Source organism: Chiloscyllium plagiosum, chromosome 20 (assembly GCF_004010195.1).
Source record: "Chiloscyllium plagiosum isolate BGI_BamShark_2017 chromosome 20, ASM401019v2, whole genome shotgun sequence".
Taxonomy (NCBI): domain Eukaryota; kingdom Metazoa; phylum Chordata; class Chondrichthyes; order Orectolobiformes; family Hemiscylliidae; genus Chiloscyllium; species Chiloscyllium plagiosum.
In genome coordinates, this window is record NC_057729.1 from 19,063,062 (window position 1) to 19,084,652 (window position 21,591).

The 21,591-nt window shown below is 37.6% G+C and overlaps 1 protein-coding gene across 2 annotated transcripts in view; it reads left to right on the forward strand.

Moving 5' to 3' along the window:
* Positions 1-21,591, forward strand: part of nfatc2a (nuclear factor of activated T cells 2a) — a 141,282-nt gene that overhangs the window by 7,500 nt on the left and 112,191 nt on the right. For both annotated transcript variants that reach the window (XM_043710246.1, XM_043710247.1), the window contains exon 3: positions 5,550-5,712. In XM_043710246.1, the coding sequence (XP_043566181.1) occupies positions 5,550-5,712 (163 nt within the window). The remainder of the gene's footprint in view (positions 1-5,549; positions 5,713-21,591) is intronic.

The following is a 21,591-nucleotide window of genomic DNA, read 5'->3' on the forward strand; positions in this document are numbered from 1 at the left end:
TTGCCAAGGGACATTGTATAAGTGAAGAAATGAGGAAGGATAGATGTTAGGGGACACTAGAGGCAATAGTAGGAAGAGAAGCCATTGCAAGTGATTCTTTGGCTGCAATCAGAAAGATAAGAATGGAACCAGGTAAGTGGGTTCCACCCAGGTGGATAAGAACCATTGGAAATAAAAGTGTGATCATAGATTGCAGACCTGTTGTGAAGGATGAAGAGGAAAGGTTTCTCTTTGTCACACATTGTCACTTATGATCTTGGTAAGAGCTGTTTTGGTACTGTGGCTGGGTGAAAACATAATTGGAGAGATTTAAACACAGTATTCTACAGAAAAATGGGAATGCATTTGGGAGCCAACAAGACATTTAAAGATGTTGTAAAGGAAAGAGAGATTGGAGATGGAGCAGTAGCTTGCAAACTTATGGGAGTAATTAAAGGTTGTTTTTATGACCAGCTAATGTAGGGACCAAGAGTGAAATTAGATGAACAGCCTTTTAACTTGAATAAGATTGAAGGAATGGGGTTGAGTCACATCAACAAGGTGAGCTCAAGGCAGGCAAAATATTCAGCAAGAACGAAATGAAGATTTTTGTTTTACAAAGGGATTTAGGTCGACAATAGACAATAGGTAGAGGAGTAAGCCATTCTGCCCTTCGAGCCTGCACCACCAGATTGCACAATTAGGTGAATCTTACAAATGAGCTTTTATTTGTAGATTTGTATCTTTGTAAGAGTTTAAATATTCAAAAAGAATACAAGGCTTTGTTGGTTCTTCATTAAATACTGCCTTTAACATTTAAGCATTTCCTGAGAGGGAGGAATGGATAGTGTAAAGAGACATCAAAGGTATTTTGAAAATATTTGTATCGTACAGCAAAGTGTTAGACAGTATTTCTCTTGCTTCTGCGTATACATTATGCTTTGATACATACAGTTCAGAAACATGTTAGCCTTCAACTTCAGGGGCCACCCTGAACACAAGATTTAAACATTTATTTCAGCAAATCTCTGAATTTTCCAGTTCAGCAAGTCTTCTGCAAATTGGCATTCATTGGTATTCAAATTAGATCCATTTTATCCAAGACTTTTCCCTCCCACTTATATTAAGGAGATTAAAAACAGCCATTGTGGCACTTGCAATATTTACATTAGGATTCATTTATTTAAATTGTTGGAATGCAGAAAAGTTCATGAGATTGTTAAGAGTGACATAGTTGTAAACTTCAGGGAAACATGCACAAACCATGCTGATTCGGCGTGTGTGCATTTTGTTTGAAGACTGCCTTCCATATTTGTGAAGTGTTAAATGGGGTGCAAACATTGCAATTTTAGAGCTGTAATGCTTGTCAGCTATGGCTGAGTGATTACACTCTTGTTTTTGAATCAGGAGGTCATAGGTTCAAGTTCCACACCAGATAATTGAGCACTTAAATTTGGCTGAGGGAGTGCTGCATTAATGTAGGAACCATCTTTTGGATGAGACATTAAATCAAAGTTCTGTCTGTTGTCTGAGGTGGATCCAGTGTTGGATATATCTCTGAACAGGATGACTAGAAAATGTCAAATGTTAAGAAATTCATTCTGATCAAGGTTTTTCATTCAAGGAGCACCTTGAATACTTTATCTTGTCATTTATATATTGCTGTTTGTAGGAGTTTGCAGTGTGTAAACTAGTTGCTGTACTTTTCCTGTACTGGTTGGGTCTCAGCTAGAGTATTCTGTTCAGTTTTGGATACCATGTTTTAACAGGGACATCAAGGCATTAAAAAGGGGGGAAAGGAGCTTTATTCAGACATTACCATGGGAAAACGGACTTCGGCTATGTGGAGAAACTGGGAAAGGTGAACTTATTCTCCTTAGAGTAGCAAGCATTAAGGAGACTTGAGACTTTGATGCAATAAATTACAGAGAAACGATTTCCAATGGCAAAAGTACGTGTAATCAGAGGATGCAGGTTTAGGATGATTAGCAAAGAAAATGGCATTTGAAGAAGAATTTTCTGCAATCAGTTATTATGATCTGGATTGAGCTGCCTGAAAAAGTGACAGAAGCAGTTTCAATAGTAACTTTCAAAAGAGAATTGGTGAAGTATTTTAATGGGAAGCAAATAAAATTAAACGCACAATGCTTGAGAAATTCAGCAGGTCTGACAGCATCTGTGAACAAAGAAGCACAATTAATGTTTCAGTGCTGGTATGACTTCTTCAGAACTCGGTGAAATACGGAAAAGAGCAGGGGAAAAGAACTAATTGTGTAGTTCAAGCACAGACATCATGGGATGTTTCTGTTCTGTATCATCAAGATTCGATGATTACAACAATTATTCAGCCTCAAAAGTACTCCATTGAACATGAAGCATTTTGGGATGTCCTGACTCCATAAAAGGCAATCTACAAATACAAGTTATTCTTCCTTAGAAGCTACATAAAACTTAAAGTTGTGATTACATTCTGTCATTGCAAACTTAAAATGACAAACACATCACTTGTGTTTGGATTTCAAAATTTTGAGTTCCACATAATAATAAGAATGAAGTTCATCTACAGGTGTGGAAATATTAACAGACATCACATGTCTATCTCCTCACAAGGGTGTATCACCACTTTAAACCTTAAAGTTAACACCAAACTGATTATGTTCATCATTCACACACATACCAAACATTTTCCTGACTATTAATTCTGAGTTTGTATCACGGATCTTGATACAAAAATACATAAAATTCTTGCTGAGAATGAGTGTGCTTTATCTTTGGTATCAAGGGACAGACATTGCACCAAAACTTTCTTCTACTTTCGGTCAATAGTATTTTTACTGCAGGTGATCTTTAATAAGTTCAGAATTCATTTCACACTGAGGCCAAATTAATCAATTGTATTAGGTTCAGCATTTATCCTCTGTTTATTAGACAGAATAAAAGTTAACATATTTCTAAAGCACAACCGCATTTAATGTAATAATAATTAGAATAAAATCTGAGGCTGGGAAATAATTGAATGTTAGGGAGATCATGTGATCTCTGGGTTTAACATCCTGATGCTTATAATTCACGAAATGGAAACATTATCTAACAAGATGATAATTTTACAAAACAAAAATGCTGAAGATCTGAAACACAAACAGAAATTGCTGGAGTGATCCCACAATAAGCTGCCAGTATTGGTGGAGAAAAAACATAATTAACATTTTCAGTTTTTCAGGACCCTGTTCTACACCATTCTGAAGAAGGTCACTGGACTCAAAACATTAACTCTGCTTTCTCTTCACAGATGGTGCCAGATCTGCTGAGATTTTCCAGCAATTTCTGGTTTTGTTAAAGATGATAATTTTGCCTGTTCAAAGCAGATCCTATCATTGGTTGAAGAAAATCTCACAAGATGTTTTTGCTGTTGAGTCAAATGGTGAAGTAGATGGGGAAGTGAATTTGAAAAGAGAAATGACGGAATGTAAAACAGGAAGCATTCAACCCAAAAAGATTGTTTTAATGTAGCTTGTGATAACACAATCATCCGTACAAGACATGGGATATTTTAATATAAAATCACAGTTCCTCTAAATAGGTTAAATGCAAAATACATATTTTTTGTTTAGGGAGATGAGAACAGCATGATCTAATCCAGTGATTAGATTAGATTAGATTCCCTACAGTGTGGAAACAGGCCCTTCGGCCCAACAAGTCCACACCGACCCTACTAAAACATTGAATAAAACATTAATAAACTGAATGATATATTTTTAGATACAACCTGACAATAGTACTTGACAATGTCTTTCAAATAATCTGTCAATTATGATCCTGGATAAATTCAAAATAGAAACCATGGTATTTTACTCATATACGTTATTGTGTTGGGTTTTGAGATTGTATTGCCTAAAAAAAAGTAGTTTTGGTTAGATATTTGACTGTTTAACTGTCAGTTCCATAATTCCAGTTTTTTTTACTCCTTATGGATGTCGATGAAGTTAGATAATGGGAAGATGGGTGATTTGCTCTGATTTCCTGTTTTGTTCTGTTCTTCAAAAGTAAAGCAACAGTAAATGATTTTCCTTATGTCATGTGTACCCTGATATCAGCCCTTTCCAAAATACCATCTCGCTGAAACTTCCTGTGTGAGGCCCTATTTCAGGTTGACATGTGTCATTCTGCAATATAGTATCTGGCAATCTCAAACACAACCAATACACCCATATGAATCTTATATAGTAATTCTGTTTAATGAAAAAAAACTTTTAATATTTAAACCTTGATTTGCAAATTGACTATACACACTGTTTATGAAAAAATAACAATGTTTTAAAAATGTGATCATGCCCATATAATGGCCTTATTCTGACTTTAGAAGTTCATCACCTGGAAATTTCCCATGTGATAGTCTGTTCCTGTAACAGTAACATGGTTCCTGGTAGAGTTTCAGAATATCTCTGTGTTCATTCTAATAATTTTTTGCTATTACTTTATATTGTGAGTTTCACATGTGAAATTGAACAGAGAAATGGTATTACACTTCACACACAGTGCTTAAAGCATATTTCGATTTACAACTTTGATTTAGTAATCTCTATTTATTTCATAGCTTCTCTTGTATTTAGTGTCTATAGTGGATCATTTACCTGGGTATCAAGTATTAGTCAATCACATTCTATACAATTCCTTTGCTGTGTTTCCCCATACTATGGCAGCGACTACATTGGCTATGAAATATTTGGAATGATGTGAGGCTGTTGTTTCTTTACATGGTATTTCACTATAGACCAAGCAATGTGAAGATTTAACACTCAGTGGAAATTTCTATAAAGTTAAAAGTTAATTGATTTCAATTTATTAAAACAAAAATCTGGTTATGGCCTCCCAGTAATGTTGACACTGGATTTTCTTGCAAGTTTACAGGAAATTGATCCCACAATATCTCACCTCTACCAGGTATTTGTAAAAATTCTGCTTCATTCCCCCTCCACCTCCATATTGCCCAACTATACCTGCTACATTCCCAGATGACTTGGCCATATCATGCCACATTTTCCAAGCTATAAGCTATACCAAAGGACATGGACTGTTCTTGTAGATACAAGATCAAATAAAAATCATCATGTAAATTTTTACAGGTTTCCTACTAGCCTTTAGGTTTTATGTTTATATTGCTACATTTTCATTTCAGCAGTGCAAGAAAACATAGAATAACGGCATAGCTGGTTGGAGAAATAAAATCCTGTTTGTTTCAAACTGTAAAAACCAGACAATACTCTTCTGTACTGTACCATACTTGCTCCCCGAGAATTGCAGTCCTGGGATCTTATACATCTTCCTTGGGTTGTAGGGAGAAGAAAAGGCAAGACTCTTCTTTTAGATGGTGTTAGGAAAATTAGAATGCAAATACATTTCATCGCAAAATGCTTTTAATCCTTTGCCAAAGGACAGGATAAAATAAATAAGCAGTACCAAAGAAGAAATTAGCAGAACTTTATATGTATTTTCTAAGTACTGGAACATATATTTGTTTGATAAATTGCAACAAACTATAAAAGAGTTCCCATTGTTTTGTTCTCCTACAGCATCCCTTCTCTTCCTCCTTTGGAGTGGCAGCTGCTGAGTTCATCAGACCCATATGAATTGAAGATTGAGATACAGCCCAAGCCTCACCATCGGGCACACTATGAAACAGAAGGCAGCCGGGGCGCAGTTAAAGCTCCTAATGGAGGTCATCCAGTAGTCCAGGTAACATGAACAATTATGAAAGATGATTTCACTTACAACTAGGACCATAGACTATCTTGTTTAAGCATAAGACTTGCAGAATCAAAATCTAAGAAAATACTATTCCTGTGCTTTTTAAAAAAATGTCATTCCTCAATATTGATATTTCTGCAGCACTAGAGAACACTTTAAGCACATTTTGATCAATGAATTACCTATAACTGTCTGCAGCAAAGCCTTTCATAGTTTAGCACTCTATTCTGGTCTAAGAATTTCTGTAATGCATTGATCTAAGACATGTTTTGATTCCTGAAGCATAGACAGGTGTTCCATTAGTTCTATTTATCTGTTATTTATATTCTAAAACACTCTTACACATAACTGAACCTTTTTCTCCCATCACTAAATCACCCATGGAATCATGTTTTAGCCATTAACCATCACCAGTAAATCACCTGTGTTTTCCAATTGATTAATTTACATGCAAAACCCATTGACAGCAATGCAGATCTTCAAAGATGAGAGAGAGGGAAGGGATTCACTCAGGTCAATTAGATGATTGTCATCAGCTGAAAAACATTAGTTAATTATTGATAGAGAGACAAGATTTTCACTACTGTAAAAACTTCATACAGTTTTCAGCAGGACTTTTAAATGGCTGCAGATTATGCCGATCTGAAATATTAATTATAGAACCCTATTCAAACAAACTCCATTCTTTTGTGCCAAGTAATATGAACAGCCTCACCAGCAGCCCTTATTGGGACCATTCTTGAAGACGCTGAGAAATCTGTTTGAGCCAGAATATTTTTTCGGCCATTATGTTGAGCATAAGACAACTCCCTGGAATTATGCTGACGCTGGCTTCAAGGAATCAGTGCAGCAACACCATTGACTAATAATCAACTTTGGCAGAATTATAAAAATACACTTTGATCCCCCCAAGAAACCTTGCAGTCTGTTTCAAATATAAGCCCATATCAGTGTGTCTTTTGTAAATTTTGGTGCAGGTCTTTCACTGATGGCATTACAGAAAAAGTTAAAAATGAAGCATTGGGATGATTAGAAAAAATCTTGGTGCTTTTCAGTGAACTACAATTCTACCATGATTATTTTACTAAAAATCCCTTATTGAGAGTTTTCAGGAAGTTCGGGTTAAACACTGATTTAATTGCTTCTGATATTTCTTGACACTTTAAAATTCTTGATCGGCTCAAACAGGTCTTAGATTTTGATATACACTTTGGAATCCTGGCTAGAGTTGACAGAGGGAAGACAGTGCTATGTAGTGAGAACCCAATTATCACTCTGAATTGTAGTCTGTCAGTGTCACTCTTCTCAGTGTTTTATGCAGTATACAGCCTCTTAATACAGTGCTTAACTGCAAACCTTACAATAGGTTCTTAGATAGCAATGAGATAGTATCATTTTACTAGACATCAGGATGATCTCCTCTCAGAGTCAAATCGCATGGAAACAGACCCTTCAGTCCAAATCATCCATGCTGACCAGATATCCTAAACTGATCTAGTCTTATTTGCCAGTATTTGCCCCATATCCCTCTACTGCCTCTTTATTCATATACCCATCCAGATGCCTCGTAAATATTGTAATTGTACCTGCCTCAACCACTTTCTCTGACAGCTCATTCCATTCACACACCACCTTCAGCATGAAAAAGCTGACTCTCAGGTCCCCTTTAGGTCATACCCCTTTCACGTTAAACCCTACCCAAGGAAAAAAATCTGAGCTATTTATTCTATCCATGCCCCTCATGATTTTATCATGCTTCTGAGATTTATCTGCAAATTAGATTGTACTACAGGGGGTGGCATGATGGCTCAGTGGTTAGCACTGCTGCCTCACAATACCAGGGTCCCAGGTTTGATTCCAGCCTTGGGCAACTGTCTGTGTGGAGTTTGCACGTTCTCCCCGTGTCTGCGTGGGTTTCCTCCAGGTGCTCCGGTTTCCTCCCACAGTCCAAAGATGTGCAGGGCAGGTGAATTGACCATGCTAAATTGCCCATAGTGTTAGGTGCATTAGTCAGAGGGAAATGGGTCTGGGTGAGTTATTCTTCAGAGGGTAGGTGTGGACTGGTTGGGCCCAAAGAGCCTGTTTCCACACTGGAGGGAATCTAATCTAATCTAATTTAGGCTGGAGCTGCAATGAGGTGACCTGTTGGGGAAGGAGGTTTACTAGGTTTATTATAATGAGATCTGGCCTTCAATATGAATTGCACATCCCACTGCACATGTCAGGCAGCTGCCGTGCAGCTAAAACCCCCTTAATCTCTTTCCATGAAACACTCAGTTTTTAATTCAAATTAATTTGTTTTGCCAATGTACCTATTATTGTTCAAACACATCCTGAGACTTCTACTACCTTCACTAATCCCTAAATATAGAATGATCTAAAATGAAATTCTCTCAAGAACACAACATTCTAAAGGTTCGTTAGTGTACATGCCACTAATGTTTGCATAGTATTTGGTTGCTCTTATTTTTTGCATGTGGGCTGAACTTAAGTTAGGTTCACATCCTTTGACTGAGATCTGTGGGTTTTTTTCTTCTTGATGCTTCTTCCTCTATTTATCAGATCTGGCCAGAAGTCACAGTATTTGCAAACATGCATCCTCTTGAATGGTCCAGTATTTGTTTTAAGGGACTGAGAAACAATTGTTCCACTCAACTTGCACTATTTAACACAACAATTAGTACTCAGAGAATCAATATTATTGAATTGCAAGATTCAGGAAGAGCAGGATTGATTTAGTATCCATCGCAGTTTTAGATGATGAATGGGCGTCAATGTGTGTCACATTTCCTGGTACGATAATGCTAGTGTGGCTCAGACACTTGTATTTATGTTGCATAGTCGTGAGGGGGAGGGGTGATAAAACTACATGATGATAAGAGGAAGTTATTTGTGAAAGGGCGATGAACCAAAATTGGAAGTGTGTTCAGGAGCAAAGTATATGTAAACATTCAAATGTGCCCACAAGGAATGATATGCAAAGTGATTTATAAATGGAGTACATTCATTTAACTTTAAATAACAAATAACTCCCTTTCAAATTTTGACCTTGTTAGTTGTTTAACAGCTAGTGGGGTAAAAAAGAGAACAGGTCTTACCATTATAAAATTCAGTTGATAATAGAGAACAACCCTAACTTTATATTAAATAGCTGTGCTATTTAAGATTTCTTTATAGAAAACAATTGTAACAGCTACCTACATTGATATGGGGCTTTTATCATAATAAAACATCCTAAGGCTTGTCACAGAGGCAGAATGAGCTAAACCCAGACACTGAGCCTAAGGAAGAAAGCTGCCAGAAGTGTGTAAGAGACATTTGTTTTCAGGATCTCCTTGAAAAACAGAAATGAGGTGATGTGGTGAGGTTTCAGGAGTGAATTTGAGAGCTGAAGGCCTGGGTGACCTGGAATATGTGCATAAGCCTATGGCATATTGAAATCTGGCTCAAAGCCAAGACTGTTAGAAGTTTGGCTCAGTTGCCACTCAAAACCAAATTTAGAAATAGAAAAGTAGGTTTATTTCTTCTTCCATTTCATAATGATTGACACCTTCTGTGCAGCAGATGCAAAGATTGCCTGGGTTTTTGACATTGAGGAGGAAGGTATTAGGTTACAGGACAATATAAATGGATTGGTTGGATGAACAGATCAGTGGTAGTTGGAATTTAACTCTGATAAATATGAGGTGATACACTTGGGAAGAAGCAACAAGACTCAGTGAATGGCAGGACACGAGGAAGGTCAGAGGAACTGAGGGATCGTGCACTGCTTGTCCACAGATCCCTGAAGGTGGCAAAACAGGTTAATAGGATTGATTAGGCATTTGGGAGATTTGTCTTCCTTAGTTGTGGGATAGATTAGAAGTGCAAGGAGGTCATGGTGGAGCTGCACAGAACTTTGGTTCAGCCACATCTGGAACACTGTGAACGATTGTACTGGAGGAGATGAAAAAGAGATTCACCAGAGTGTTGCCCGAGATGAAGCATTTCAGCTATGGAGAGAAGCTGGTTAACCTCGGGTTGTTTTCTTTGCAGTAGTGAAGGGGGACCTGATCAAGGTATATAAAAATGCAACTGTTCCACTTAGTTAAAGCATCAATAACAAGAGCGCATAACTTTAAAGGGAAAAACAGGCAGTTTAGAGGGATTTTGAGGAACAATATTTTCACCTAGAGGGTGCTGGTGTCTGGAATGCACTTCCTGGAATTGTGGTTCAGGCAATACCTCGTAACCTTTAAAGAGACTTGGATGAATGCAAGTTTGCTTGCTGAGCTGGAAGGTTCATTTTCAGACGTTTTGTTACCATACTAGGTGACGTCATTAGTGAGCCTCTGGTGAATCACTGGTGGTATGGCTCACTTTTTATTTATGTGTTTAGGTTTCCTTGGGTTGGTGAGGTCATTTCCTGTGGTGATGCCATTTCCAGTTCCTTTTCTCAGGGGGTGGTAAATGGGATCCAAGTCAATGCATTTGTTGATAGAATTTCAGTTGGAGTGCCATGCTTCTAGGAATTCTCGTGCGTGTCTCTATTTGGCTTGTCCTAGGATGGATGTGTTGTCCCAATCAACGTGGTGTCATTCCTCATCTGCATTTAAAAATGCTAGTGGGAGTAGGTCATGTCTTTTTGTGGCTAACTGATGTTCGTGTATCCTGTTGGCTAGTTTTTTGCCTGTTTGTCCAATGTAGTGTTTGTTACAGTTATTGCAAGGTATTTTGTAAATGACATTAGTTTTGCTTGTTGTCTGTATAGGGTCTTTCAAATTCATTAGCTGCTGTTTTAGTGTGTTGGTGGGATTGTGGGCTACCCTGATGCCAAGGGGCCTGAGTAGTCTGGCAGCATCATGGTAGCTACAAACCCACCTACATACTAAAACAGCAGCTAATGAATTTGAAAGACCCTATACAGACAACAAGCAAAACTAATGTCATTTACAAAATACCTTGCAAGAACTGTAACAAACACCAAATTGGACAAACAGGCAGAAAACTAGCCACCAGGATACATGAACATCAACTAGCCACAAAAAGACATGACCCACTCTCACTAGTATCTTTACATACAGATGAGGAAGGACACCACTTTGACTGGGACAACACATCCATCCTAGGACAAGCCAAACAGAGACACTCGCAAGAATTCCTAGAAGCATGGCACTCCAACCGGAACTCTATCAATAAACGCATTGACTTGGATCCCATTTACCACCCTCTGAGAAAAAGAACAGGAAATGACATCACCACAGGAAATAGCATCACCAACCCAAGGAAACCTAAACACATAAATAAAAAATGAGCCATACCACCAGTGCCTCACCGGATGCTCACTGATGATGTTACCTCGTATGGTGACGGAATGTCTGAAAATGAACCTTCCAGCTCAGTGAGCAAACTTACATCCAGTATCTCAACCTGAGCTACAAATCTTCTCAAAACCTGCTAATACTTGGATGAGCACTTGAAGTGTCATAATGTTCAAAGCTATGGACCTAATGCGGAAAAATAGAGTAGATATACATTTTGTAGTACAGACACAATGGGCCAAAGGGCCTCTTCTGTATTGTATAATTCTATGAAAGAAGATTCTGACCAATAGTACATACCAATTCCTTTAATGCACACACCAGAGAACAGTGAGAAAAAGTTACATTAGCATAGGGTTGTGATATAGGTCCGTTTTCAAAACTTTTATGGCTAGTTTGTTTTACTTATATTTCTGTTGTCCATTTTTCTGTTTATTTCCTCCCCTGAAACCAGTATTCTGCTGGAATATCCTTCAGTGTAAAGTCGGCAGGGTTAGAAATAGATATCTTGTGTAGTGCCATCCTTGTCACTGACATCTTAACACATCAACAGCTGATGAGAGGCTACCAATACTCATACCTCAGCCCAGTAAACTGGCTCAAATTTGGCTATACTTAACCACAAAACTAATTCATCAATAACGCACCAAAAACAGTTTTGAATTTGAAATAAAAAGCAACTGAAATGTAGGCACAACTCATGTCTGGCAGCCATAAATAATTTTGATTTTTAAACATTGTTGGATATTACATTTCAAGTATTGCATCTGTGTGTGTACATTTCGTCATTACGTTCATTCTCTCTTGATGGAGCCACCACTATCAACTGCATTAGGATAATTGTAATGTATTTGTGATTTCTAGTTGAGGCATGGTTAACTGATGGTATGACTTCTCTTGTTATTGTTTTCTAAAATAATACTATATCCCATGATAGCACCTTCTTGCCTGACCTGGCAAATCACAGCTCTCGTGAATTTAAAAGAATCTTAGATCTTTGCCATGTTCTTTCTATTTTCCACTTTTATCCTTTTCATTCCATCATTTCTGGAACATGACTTAGTGCTGCAGCCCACAGTTAGGAAATGTGATGGTGAAATGGGTGTTTCTTTGGATTTGAAATAATTTGTCGTGTCAGTCATGCCAATATTATTTTGTCGGAAATGAGATTTACCTCGAAAGTGGAAAATCTTTGTCATTAAGTCTTGATATTCAGAAATGCAAAGTGTTTTAACCCTGTTGATACTGAAATTCCTGCTAACTGTATTGCATACACATGCACACATGCCGAACGTCTCGAAGCATTATCAGAAAAATTTCAGTGCGAATTTAGTACCCTCTTGTCTTGAAGATGGTGATTCATGCTAGCCTATGAGTTCATTTGGCAGTCCTCCAGTAGCTTGCCTGAAATGCCATTCCTCTTGTGCGAACCCAGACAGCAAATTTCAACAGGATATTTCTCCATAGAAGGAGGGGTCTGGCTGTGAAAGCCAAATCCAACCATGCTGTCACTTAATCTTGATGTATGCTTATTTTCCTACTGGCATCACAGTTAATGAGGAACAGGAGCTTGGCATAGGTCAAAAGTAGTGCCCTGCTGAAATGAAACATGAATTATTTTACAGTCCATGGTAATGGAAATGGTATCACTGTACTCTTCTGAGCAATCACATCTCTTCAACTATTTCACTGAAGAAAAATTTTCTTTTCATATTTGATCTTATGTGAGGCAATTTCCACTTTTACTTTGCTTGGACCTTCATATCCCTTTCAATGTGAAAGAAAAAGTGGATGTATAACTATCATTGAAACTTACTAGTTGTGGATAGGCAAGACTGATCCATGTAAGATGAATCCTTCTCCAGGGTTATTTCTTGACTGTATGAAAGGGCAAAGCTACAATTAGGAAGCCATCCTCTGGATGATTCCTTGTATCATCAATAGTGACTTGAGCATTTGTTAGATTTTCAATGACAAATCCAAATAAGGAAGATTTAAAAAAGGTTTGGTTTTGTTTTATTCATGATCAATGAGATTCAATTGTCGTAAAACCACAATATTCCCAGTGTCTCACATTAGTCTTTTATTAACAGAGTTTAATAAAAGAAAATGCATTCATATTTTAAACTTATTTCATGATATGTTGGAGTCAGACAAGAAAATAGAAACTATTATTCTTGGAGTTTATGAAGTAAGATCGGAAGTTGTTTTTGGCGCAATGCTAAAGGTGGGTCTAACATACCTTTTATTAAATTCAGATGTTTGCTCCACAGAATTCATTTGTTCAAAGGATACATATTGACATATGACATGGGTAAATGATCCCATTAAAGCTGTGCACATATTAATGCCAATACTGGATTTGTAATCCAAAAACCACCCACACTAGGTTTTCATGAGAAAAGGCCACCAAGAATGAAAAAGCATGACATCACTTGTTAACCCTTCCCCTGCTTCCACCCCATGCTGCATTATGGAGATAGCTGTAAAATATTCAGCATTTAATGCAAGAAAACCCAAAGAGATTCCAAAGAAGGCCCAGTTATTTTGACTAGACATTGAGTGATAAACATTAATGAGATTTATTAATTTCCAACAATTTATGTTGTTCTGATTGCGATGGGAGGAATACACTGACTTCCTCTACCTTCATTTCACCATAGTACACAATATCAATTTACATGTTTTACTTGGTTCCTGATGTAACCAATCATTTTGTTCTTTATCCGGCTTAAAATAATAAAATGTATTAGCCAGGTTTTTTTAATAAACACACAATTATTGATTTATTTAAAAATAGAATGCATTCAATAAATATGCAAAACTGGTTAATGCACTTTGTTCATAATATGAAAGTATAACTGCTTACCCCTCTAAATATCCAAAACCTAGAGCACGGAAACAGACCCTTCAGTCTAACTCGTCCACGCTGACCAGGTATCCTAAATTAATCTAGTCCCGTTTGCCAGCATTCAGCCCATATCCCTCTAACCCCTTCCTATTCATCTACTCATCCAGATATCTTTTAAATGTTGTGATTCTACCAGCCTCCACCACTTCCTCTGGCAGCTCATTTCATACACGCATCATCCTCTACATGAAAACGTTGAGCCTTAGGTCCCTTGTAGATCTTTCTGCCTCACCTTAAATCTTTGCCCTCTGGTCAATAACTCTTAGTTCCTGAAGGCAAAAATTGATGAGGTACGAAATATTCAGACAGTTAATGGTCTAATGTTCTGGCACATGTAGATGGATGTCACCGAACACAGGCAGATGTCTCTGGGACCTTTGTTGCTGCAGTCTGTTCAGGAACAGTAATGTATCAAGGTTTTTTCAAATACATTTCAGAAGGACAGTCAGCAGTCAGATTGGACCAGGGCTATGGGTACCATACTTCACCCACAGTAAGAGTTTTGTTTCAGGAATAGGACAGCTGAACTGGGAAGTTCTTTTCCCAGGCTGGACACATCCAAGCAACCTCCAAAATAGAAGCTGCAACGTGATCCTTGCAGACAGAAGAAGGGGCTCAGTAGTAAACATGCAGTTATTCTCAAACACGTGACGAGCAAAAAATGCCTTGTTAAAAACATTTCTAGTACTCTTTCATTAATTTCTGTTTAAAAAAAGCAATTAGGTATTCACAATCCTTCAAACACAAGCACACAAATAAAACTGTTAAACAACTTCACAACATCTCCAGTCTACACAAAACAAAATGTCATTTTTAAATGGGTTGTCTCTCAAAGTAGGACAAAAAAAAATTAAAAATTAAGACAAGTTTATAAGTTTACTCTCATTTATTTCCTATAAATATAAAATTATCTCTGATATCTTTCCAGTATTTAGGTGATTCAAATAAAGCTACATTCTTATATACTGTAAACATTGTAAGCATGTACACAAGTATGCAATGATACCTTCATTACTTTTCCCCACAATGTGAACAACTTTCAAGTGATTAAATTTTAATAGGAAACTCCAATGGAGCAGCCTGTCATTTTGGTTTTAGACTCTTTTTCAATAAGATTGAGGACTTATGACCAATATAAGTCAATGTTACCTGAAGGCATGGTGTAAGTATATCTCAAGGCATTCACACACCTAGGGCATCTTTTTCCACTGTAGAGCATCTCTTTTAGTACCGAGTTAGCTTTTTAGAAAAGTATTTCATGGCCTTCATTATGCCAGAGTCACCTTCGTGTAACAAAACTGAACCTATCCCCAAATCAACAGTATCAAATGCGACTTTGAGTAGTTTAATAAAATTAGGGGCAGCGAGCACTTGCTCTGATGAAATTAGTTTCCAGCTTCTCAAAAGCTGCTTTGCACTCCCCTGACTTTGTTGCTTTGTTTTTTTTTTGTAAAAAAGAATGGAGCAGCTATAAAACTGAGGTTTGATATAAACTTACGATAGAAACCACAATCCCCAAAACTCAAAGTTTCTCGTTCAGTTTAGGGGTATGAGATTCCTAAAACATGTATTTCTGCTGTTTTGACAGCACTGCTCCTTGTCCTACAGTGTGTGTTAATTCGATTATTTGTGATTTGGAGATGTTGGTGTTGGACTGGGGTGTACAATGTTAAAAATCACACAACACCAGGTTATAGCCCAAGAGGTTTATTTGGAAGCACTAGCTTTCGGACCGTCGCTCCTTCATCAGGTGGTTGGATGAAGGATGAAGGAGCAGCGGTGATTTTTAACCTCGATTATCTGTGCTTTTGAAAAGTCACTCTTGGGAGATTTGAGCTGCCTGTAAATTTTGAAACACAGCTTCTGATTATTCCAGTGTGCTCCTTCCAAGTGTCACTGTATGCTTGCATATTATCAAGGTAAGCCAAACAGTTAGTAAGGCTAGCACGGCTTCAGCTGCTTTGACTGTGTTCAATAAGTTACTTTTCCAACATGCTTTTGATTCTTGCTTTCACCGGAGCCTGTTTCTCTGGACCTAAGCAAAAAAGATGCTGTTTCATAGCAAAGAATTCTCCCCCATTCTCATTATGTCAGAACAAAAAAACTTTCTACTCAGTGAACAGAAAGAGTATGGAATGTACTTGCTTGAAATGTGGTGGAGCCAGGTTCAAAGGAGACATTTAAAGGGGCACTGCATGATTATTTGGATAGAAATGGCATAGAGGTAAATGGGGAAAAGACAGGAGATTGGCGATGGGGAATAGAACCAGTGCAGGCATGGTGGGCTGAATGGCCTCCTTATACACCATAACAACTCTGTGAATGTGTGATATTTGGGTAAAGTTGTACGCTCTACAGACTCCTTTAAATTCTGAGAGTAGCCTTGTTATGTTTTCTTAATCTTCTGCATCACAGTATGAAAGCATGGTCTCTAACCTCCCTAAGAGTTAAGGAGTAACTGCCGGATAGCAGATGGTCCAATTTTAGAATTGTCTAGTCCTTCTCCTGCCTCATTTGCATTATCCATTTGTCCTGACCTGCCCTCACTAGCTGAAATACTTGTGCTTGTTTATTCTCCTGGCAGTGATAATGCTTCAGAATATTGAGACAACACAGCTTAATTGTTATCTGGAAATCTGGGATGTCAATCAAATAACTTACCTTCCCCATTCTTTAGACCACCCTATTTGGATCAGTAAACTGATAGACAGTGAAATTTGAACCTTGATCTGACTAGGTCTCTATCAGTAATCGATGTCGAGTGAAGAATGGGGTTAACTTTTCCACCATTATTTTGACAGTGGTTACCCTCAAAGTTATGTCTTTTTATTGTAACTATATACCACTGTCCCACATTTGTTTCTAGTAATTGATCCCACATTGCCTACTAACATCCAGTGAATGGTTCCTCAAATATAGGTGCAAGAATTAATCGTGCTAATTTTCCCACCATCTGCCATATGTGGCATCTTTTACAAATTTGCAATGTCTTATGAAGACCTTGCCAGTACACATTTTGACTTACACCTTCTTGGATCTTCTGGGTCCCTACATGTCCTGCCATAGGAATTAATATTTCTTAACAAGATTTTGAAAATACCACTGTTGGGATAATTATTGTCCAGTCTTTGTCCATAGGTATGTGAGATCTCCATTTGTTCGTTAAAATCCTATTTCTTATTTAACATTTCATGTAATTTAATGTCTTGGGACTACTTCAGTTTCAAGTTCAGCTTGAACTGAATCATTTACTTAACTCTGTAACAATTTACTGAAACTCTATCAAATAAAACACATTGAGCAGTTTCTTCAGATTATCCAAATTCCCCAAAGTTAAAAATCACACAATGCCAGGTTGTGGTCCAACAAGTTTATTTGGAAGCACTAGCTTTTGGAGCACTGCTCCTTCATCAGGTGATTGAATCACAAAACCATTGTGGCACAGACAGCCTCACAGGGAGTCTTCAATATGTGGACCGACATGACACCAATTGTTAAAGTGCACTTGAGAATGTAACTTTTAAATAAGGTTTTGCGATTTACATATGAAAGAACTGAAACCAACATGGTCATTCTAAAAGATGAGAGACTTAACAAACAGTCTGGGTCTTTTTCAATATATAATTTCAGTTACATCACACTGTAAACGTTTGCTATAAATTCTGTGCCTTACAATCGAATTCTCCACAATCACCTGATGAAGGAGCAGTGCTCCAAAAGCTAGTGCTTCCAAATAAATCTGTTGGTCTATAACCTGGTGTTGTGTGATTTTTAACATTGTACACCCCAGTCCAACACCAACATCTCCAAATCACAAATCCCCAAAGTAAGCTTCAATAACCAAATATCTCTCTGTACTGTCAATGATGGACTTTGTTTAGTTATTGCTGGCGTCATTACATGTTCTCAAACCTTCTCCTATGTTTGCTCTGTCTCCTTGATGTCACTGGCCTTTCTCATCGAGAAGCTCTTATCTTAATTCCTGCCTGAGGAAGTAAGTCACTCCATCTACAGGTAAATTAATAAGAACCTCTATAGTTACCATTCCAGACATTAGGTCATACAACAGGATGGTGCAGATGTGTACTTGCTGCTAATATCATTCAAGAAAACCTTGACATTCATGAAATTTTCTGGTGGATATGACGTCTTTCCCCAGTAAAAGAGTTTGTATGGCTTCTGTATCTATTACTGTGGCTAGAAATTTACTTGTCTCATTTGGTCAATAAGGAGTTACTTTTTCTCTTAACAAGAATATCTTGTTTACCTTCCCTGCAATAACAGAAGTTTTGTGCACGATCTCACAGCTGCAGTCAGAGCTACAGCTCAGACTATAGTATGCTGGGTCAGAACCCTTCTTTCTGAATTGACCTTGTACACCCCTGTACATCCCAAGGATTTACTCTGCAGCTTCCAGTAACCTGCATGTAGATGTCCACCTTGAAATAACGCAGACATTGCAGCCTTTGGACATCCCTCCCATCCACAGCACCATTTTTTTCTGGCCTGGGGAGGACATCAAGGGGTATTTGCAGCTGCCCCTTCTCATCCCTGTCGACTAGCCTTCCTTTCTCCTTGTGCCTTCTATTCATCTTGGGGTTGGAGGGATAACAGACAAATTGCTTGGATTTATGACGAGCTCTTAATTGCTAGCCATGTTAGCTGTCTGTCTCACTGTTGCAACTTCCATTTTTTGAGAGTTTTCATTTATGGAAAAAGTGAATTTTAAAATTCTTTCAAGAAAACTATTTCACTAAGAGTTGCAATGCAGTTGCAACCTTTAATGTCTGTTACCCACAATTAAAATTATTTTGCACTACCCTTTCAGTTCTATGAATGGAACCTTACAGGGCCCTGACCCATGTAGGCTTTGGTGAGAAATCTGGGTGAATCATGTGAGACATCTTTTATGTCTAAAAACATTGGCACTAGTAATGAGTTACAGCATAGGGCCTATTTACCATCACAAACAAAATCTTAAACAAAAATAGAAATTTCTGGAAAATCTCAGCAGTTTAGCAGCTTCTATGGAGAGAAATCAGAGCTAATGCTTCCAGGTCCAGTGATCCCTCCTCAGAACTGAATAATCAAAAGAACCTGCCTCCCCCCTCCAACGGAAATTATGAGGTCAGTGTTCACCAATTTTGTTTCAGAAAAAACATATCTTTCTTGGCTGTAATTTACTTCCCCGCCAATGTCTGCATACTAAAGAAATTGAAATATTCAGTTGTACGTATTGTAAGAAGGATTTCATTCCTAACACTACAGTTGGACAAATTCTACTGTTAGGTTTCCAGAGACCATGAACAGAATATTCTACATCACTGTCTTTCTACAGATGTATGACAACCAATCATGCTGAAGAGACTGTTATGAAAAGGGAGTTTTATATCAACTCTTGGTTAAAACTGCTTGTCATTATTAGATAAATAATGACTTAACAAAGAAAGCTTAGTACATCAGTAGTCACTGTACAACAGAAATTGTTTTAAGGATTACTGTACTAGTTCCAGTCTCAAATGACAATCCAATAGGCTTTTGCAGATCAGATGCCAACTTCATAATATTCTTGTGGTTAGTATTCTTTGTTGTTTTGCCATTCTAGTATATCCATCTCTTCATCCTCCTCCTCTAGCTGTGCTAACTCCCAGAAACTTTTGTGATAGACAGATTATATAATTGCAAGAGATTTATCTAACACAGTTATTTCTGTCCTGTAGTAATACCTCCAATGTAGATAATAACAGTAGATGATTAACTTTGTTAAATTTGAAGATTATTGAAGGATTGGAAAAAAGGAGTTAACAAAAGAACTATATGGTCTGATTCAACAACAATATTGAATTTTGCTTTAATATGACATGATTATTAAACTTCTAAATTTAGAAAATTTATACTTTATTTTCTTATCATTGGAAATAACAGTATTCACATTATTCAGACTTTAAACTTGAAAAAACAAGGAACACTACATCTTTCATTTCACTTTGCACATTCCTGCAGAACTCCTTATGATCCAGTGTAATCAGTCAAGAGTCATGCAGCATGTGATATTTTAACCCAGTTCTTAAAAACATCTTAAATTTGTTGTTTCCAATTTCTTGGGCTTCATTTGGCAGGAACAGAATGCAAATAAATGTGGGTTTTTTGCAAATTGTTTGAACCATGCTATTAGATTATTCGGGCAGCATTCACATTTTGCTACCAACATTCAGGATGCCATAGATATGAAATTAGGATTGATACTGTATAATGTTTTAGTACTAAAGATGTTGATTAGGAACAAAAATGGCACATAGTGCTTTTGTGCTCACTTTTGTTATGAATCGTACCAGATATCATTCTAGCAAAGAGCAAACAAGAGATATCCTTTACCCATGTCAGAAACAGGTTGATCTGATTTGTAGCAGAAGTGCACACATGTGGATTGAGTGTCATTTTGAGCCTTACTAGTAACTAATGTATCCAACCAATAGGTAATACCAATCCAATTTTACATCTGTAGCTTTTCTGAATATTGGTAGCAATATGTGAGTGTTGTCTGAATAATTTAATAGTGCGGTGTATGATTTGCAAAAAAGCCACATTTATTTTTATCTACTACTGTTGTATGCTGTAAGATTTCCTGGCTGTCTTTATCAAGCTTGGCTGACATGTGACTTCACTTACGCAGCAATGTGATTGAATCTAAAGTGCCTGCTTTAATGATCTAGCAAGCCACTGCAACTGCTATATTGAGAGCCCACCATTCCTAGCAATCTCAGAGCAACTTAGAATTGGCAAATCTAATACAAATCTAAGCAGGAACAATGATTGAGCTTTTTGAAAAAATGACGAAGAGGATTGATGAGGGCAGAGCAGTGGGCAGGATCTACATGGACTTCAGTGAAGCATTCAAAAAGGTTAGATCACATGGAATAGAGGGAGAACTAGCCATTTGGACATAGAACTGACACAAAGGTAAAAAACAGAGGATGGTCGAGGAGAGTTGCTTTTCAGACTGGAGGATTGTGCCACAAGGATCGGTGCTGGGTCCATTACTTTTCGTCATTCATATAAATGGCTGGATGTGAACATAGGAGGTATAGTTAGTAAGTTTGCAGCTGACACCAAAATTGGAGGTGTGGTGGACAGAGAAAAAGGTCACCTCAGAGTACAACTGGATCTTGATCAGCTGGGCCAATGGGCTGAGGAGTGGCAGATGGAGTTTAATTGAGATCAGCTTATCAGTAATAACCATCAGGTCCATCTCAGCTACAAGAGATTTAGGGGAAGGGATGGGAGATAGAAGAATAATGAAAAGGCAAAAGTAATAGGCAATTCCAGAATCAGACGTACATTTCTATAGCATGAAATGTGATTCCAGGATTATTAATTACCTTCCTGGTGTGAGATTTAAGAGTGTCTTGGATGGCTTCAAGGTTTGGGAGATCAGTCAGAAGTCAAGGTCCGCACTGATACTAATGATATAAGTAGGAAGATCAATAACATTCAGAAAGTGGAATTCATGAATTCGGAAGGAAATTAAAAACAGCACCTCAGGTGTAGCAGTCTCAGAATTGCTGTCTGTGCCATTGCTCGTTAACATGAGAACAAAAAGGATGAGTTGATTGACTATGTGGTTGGAGAATTTGTACAGGAGTGATGACATCAGAT